The sequence below is a fragment of the Nuphar pumila genome, chromosome 16 (assembly GCF_984573655.1).
Source record: "Nuphar pumila chromosome 16, dmNupPumi1.hap1.1, whole genome shotgun sequence".
NCBI classification, from domain to species: Eukaryota; Viridiplantae; Streptophyta; class Magnoliopsida; order Nymphaeales; family Nymphaeaceae; genus Nuphar; species Nuphar pumila.
The window spans coordinates 2,072,710-2,076,346 of NC_143264.1; the positions used below are offsets into that span (position 1 = coordinate 2,072,710).

The 3,637-nt window shown below is 46.4% G+C and overlaps 1 protein-coding gene across 1 annotated transcript; it reads right to left on the minus strand.

The window, feature by feature from the left end:
* Positions 1-287: 287 nt before the first annotated feature.
* LOC149812646 (uncharacterized) lies at positions 288-3,152 on the minus strand. The gene is made up of 2 exons (XM_089992266.1): positions 2,685-3,152; positions 288-2,567 (listed from the first exon to the last, which is right to left on the minus strand). Exons 1-2 carry the CDS (start codon positions 3,150-3,152, stop codon positions 288-290), a joined length of 2,748 nt encoding a protein of 915 aa, XP_089848392.1.
* Between the last annotated feature and the right edge of the window lie 485 nt (positions 3,153-3,637).

Genomic DNA, 3,637 nt, shown 5'->3' on the forward strand with positions numbered 1-3,637 from the left:
GTCTTGTCTTGTTGGCATACAAGACAAGTCCTGACATATAAGTCAATGTCTTCTTCCATCCTCGGTCAGTAATAACTGGATAATAGGAGAGCCATCGTGCGCTCCTATCCGGGATGCCCCACCCATGGGGTGTCATGCGCCTCCTTTAATAACAACTTACGCAAGCCGCCACCGTTAGGCACATAGGGTCGCCTTCCTTTAGCATAGAGAATACCATCCTCTATCCAAAACCGCCTTGTCACACCCTCCTCCACTTGCTTCAACAAGTGAATAGTGACTAGATCCTTCTAAGTTTCTTCCTTCAAACTCTGCAAGATATCTCCAAATACTTGAGTGATTGAAGCAACAACCACCTCAGGTTTCTCCTTACGGCTTAAGGCATCAACAACCAAATTTTCCTTCCCTGGCTTATACTGCAACTCAAAGTCGAACTCTGCCAAGAAGTCTTGCCATCTAGCCTGTTTAGGCGTCAACTTCTTTTGAGTCGCAAAGCAACTTGTAGCAACATTGTCTATCCGAACTATGAACTTGGAGCTCAACAAGTAGTGCCTCCATGTTCGTAGGCAATGTACCACTGCCGTCATCTCTTTATCATGAACAGAGTACCTCCTCTCTGTATCATTGAGTTTTTGACTTTCAAAGGCAATTGAGTGTCCCTCCTGGACCAGCATCCCTCCTATTGCAAAGTCTGATGCATCGGTGTGAACTTCAAAAGCCTTTCCAAAATCCGACAACCTAAGGATGGGTTCTGACGTTACCACCCTCTTCAACTTAGTGAATGCCTCTTGGCATTCAGCAGACCAATCCCAGGTCTTGTCTTTTCTGAGCAACTCAGTAAGCGCCACAGTCTTCTTAGAGTAACTCTTCATGAACTTACGATAATAGTTTGTAAGGCCAAGGAACGACTGTAGTTTCAAGACCTTCTTTGGTTCTGGCCAGTTCGTAATAGCCTGAATCTTCCGTGGATCCATCTTTACTGTGCCTTCTCCGATAATGTGCCCAAGGAAGTTAATTTCTTTTCTTGCAAACTCACATTTCAACCGCTTGAGATAGAGTTCATTCTCCCGCAGTTTGGTCAGAACCATTTTCAAGTGCATCTTATGCTCTTCAAGAGACTGGCTATAAACCACAATGTCATCAAGATACACTACTACGAACACATCGAGGTACTCTCGAAAGTCATTGTTCATTAGAGTGCAAAAAGTTGCAGAAGCATTTGTTAGCCCAAAAGGCATTACAAAGAACTCAAAAGACCCATACCGAGTCACACAGGTGGTCTTTGGTTCATCACCCTCCGCTATCCTGACTTGATAATATCCCGACCGCAGGTCTATCTTTGAGAAGTATCGTGCCTTCCCCAAGCGATCAAACGGATCTTCAACGTTAGGCACTGTATACTTGTTTTTTATGGTTACCTTATTAAGAGCACAATAATCTATGCACATTTGAAGGGATCCATCTTGCTTTTTCTGGAACAGCACAGGCGCCCCATACGGTGCCTTGCTTGGACTTAGAAATCCAGAATCTAGCAATTGATCAAGTTGCCACCGCAACTCAGCCAAATGTGGAAGAGGCATCTTGTAAGGCATCTGGGCTGGTGGAAGTGCCCCTGAAATCAGATCAATCGGGTGGTCAATATCCCACTTTTTGGGAAGCTTCTTTGGCAACTCATCCGGCATCACATCCGCATAGTCCCGCAAAATGCCAACCACCTCTTCTGATTGTTCGGCACAATCTGATCCACCCCCTTCTATCAACGTTGCAACACAGGTAGGAAGCCCTTTTCGGACTCCATCCCTAAGTTGTAGAGCCGACACCAAGTCCACAACTGGATTTTCTTCCAAGCCCCGAACGAGACAAGGCATCCCTGTCCCTGTGATGAGGATGATTTTTAGATGCGGCATGATGATGACCGCATTCCTTGCCAAAAATTTCATCTCCAATATAACCTGAAAGTCATCCAGTTGCATTGCCATTAGACTGTAACCACCAACCCATTCTCCAACCTGTAGTTGGACATGGGCAATGCCACCGATCTGCAACGCTTTGGTGTTAACTGCCTTCACTCGACTTTCATCCTTGGACACCGGCAAGCCGAGCGCCTTCACCTCTTCTGCATAAATGAAGTTATGGGTCACCCCAGTATCGACCATAGCCTTTACTGGTTTTCCATTAATCTTTGCCTCCACATAGATTAACTCATTCTGCACAGTATCCTTTCTTAATGTATTGAGAAGTTGGAGAGGATTCACACAAACTTGCTCTGTGGGTCCTTCCTCGCCCACCAAAGTATTTAGTTTTTCCTTCTTTGGGCAGTTCCAAACAAAGTGAGGCCCTTCACAGATGTAGCAGCCAGAAGCCTTCTTCTCGCCCTTATCCATCTTTTTGAAGCCGCCATCTTCTTTGGGCTTCTTTTTAAACTTGCCCTTACCTTTGCCATTTCCCTTGAACTTGCCCTTGGCATCTTGGTCATTCGAACCAGATGATGTCACCTTATAGTTGATGAGCGCATCAGCCGCCGCTACTGCCGCCTGGAGATCTTTCACTCCTTGTCTCCGCAACTCAGTCTGAGCTCATCCCTGCAGCTCAGACATGAAGTTGAAGAGTTTGTCCTCCTCGGACATATTCTTGACGTCAAGCATGAGCGAAGAGAATTGCTTGACATATTCTCGAACAGAACCAACCTGCTTCAAGTTCCTCAAAGAGTTCATTGCCACCCAAGCCGTATTGCTAGGCAGGAACTGTTTCTTCATTTTCTGAACAAGGTCCTCCCATGAGGCTATGGTTGAACGGCCTGTTTCTTCAGACCGAGTACGCCACCAAAGCTTGGCATCCTCAGTCAAGTACATAGCGGTGATAACAACCTTCTCAGCATCTGGTGTCTTGATGCTCCTGAAGTAATGATCCATGTCCCACAAGAAATTCTCCAACTCTTTGGCATTATGTACACCCGTGAATGCCTTAGGTTCTGGCACCTTGATCTTTCTCATCTCAGTGCCTACCGAATTACTGAGTAGAGCCAATTTTAAAAGACCTACTTCGTCCCCCATGGACTTGACATCATTCTGAATCATGGTGAGAAATGGAGTCTCCCTGTGAGACTTCTCGAATCTTTCTTCCCAAGACTTTATGCAGATATCAATTTCAGTCATTCGGGTCTCCAAAATCGCCAACCGAGTGCCCAATGCATCCAGTCGTTCCTCCAAGATTCCTACCCTTTCCGCAGTTTTATTCGACATGGCAGGCAAACCTGACTCTAATACCACTTGTCACAAGCTCAAACTTCACCCTTGAAATTTGCCTTACGCCGGCACGAGGGTCATTGCGACCTCGTTCAGCCTCTCAGCAACAGAAGACTTTATTTGATACAAGCAGAATGTAAAAAATCCAACACTTGTATTATTCACACATATAATACAACTCTCTCAGGTCTGGCTTGCATGCCTTGCAATGCCCAGACGTCACATCTTTATAGTTTACAAGAGACATGCCTCCAAGCATCCCGTCATTTGGGTCGCACCCCTTGGCCAACGCAGGTGCCTCCTCGCCCAATGCCATCAACCGTCACTTGGGTCGCACCCCTTGGCGAACGCGGGCGCCTCCTCGCCACACGCTGTCAACTGTCCGAATGTCGTGC

What these genes read in the sequence shown, in the direction of transcription:
- LOC149812646 (XM_089992266.1), bottom strand. Translation starts at nt 3,152, where the DNA reads ATGACTGAAATTGATATCTGCATAAAGTCTTGGGAAGAAAGATTCGAG. An exon ending in CTTTGAGGAACTTGAAGCAG is followed by an intron (nt 2,568 to 2,684) that starts GTTGGTTCTGTT and finishes GGATGAGCTCAG; the next exon opens with ACTGAGTTGCGGAGACAAGG.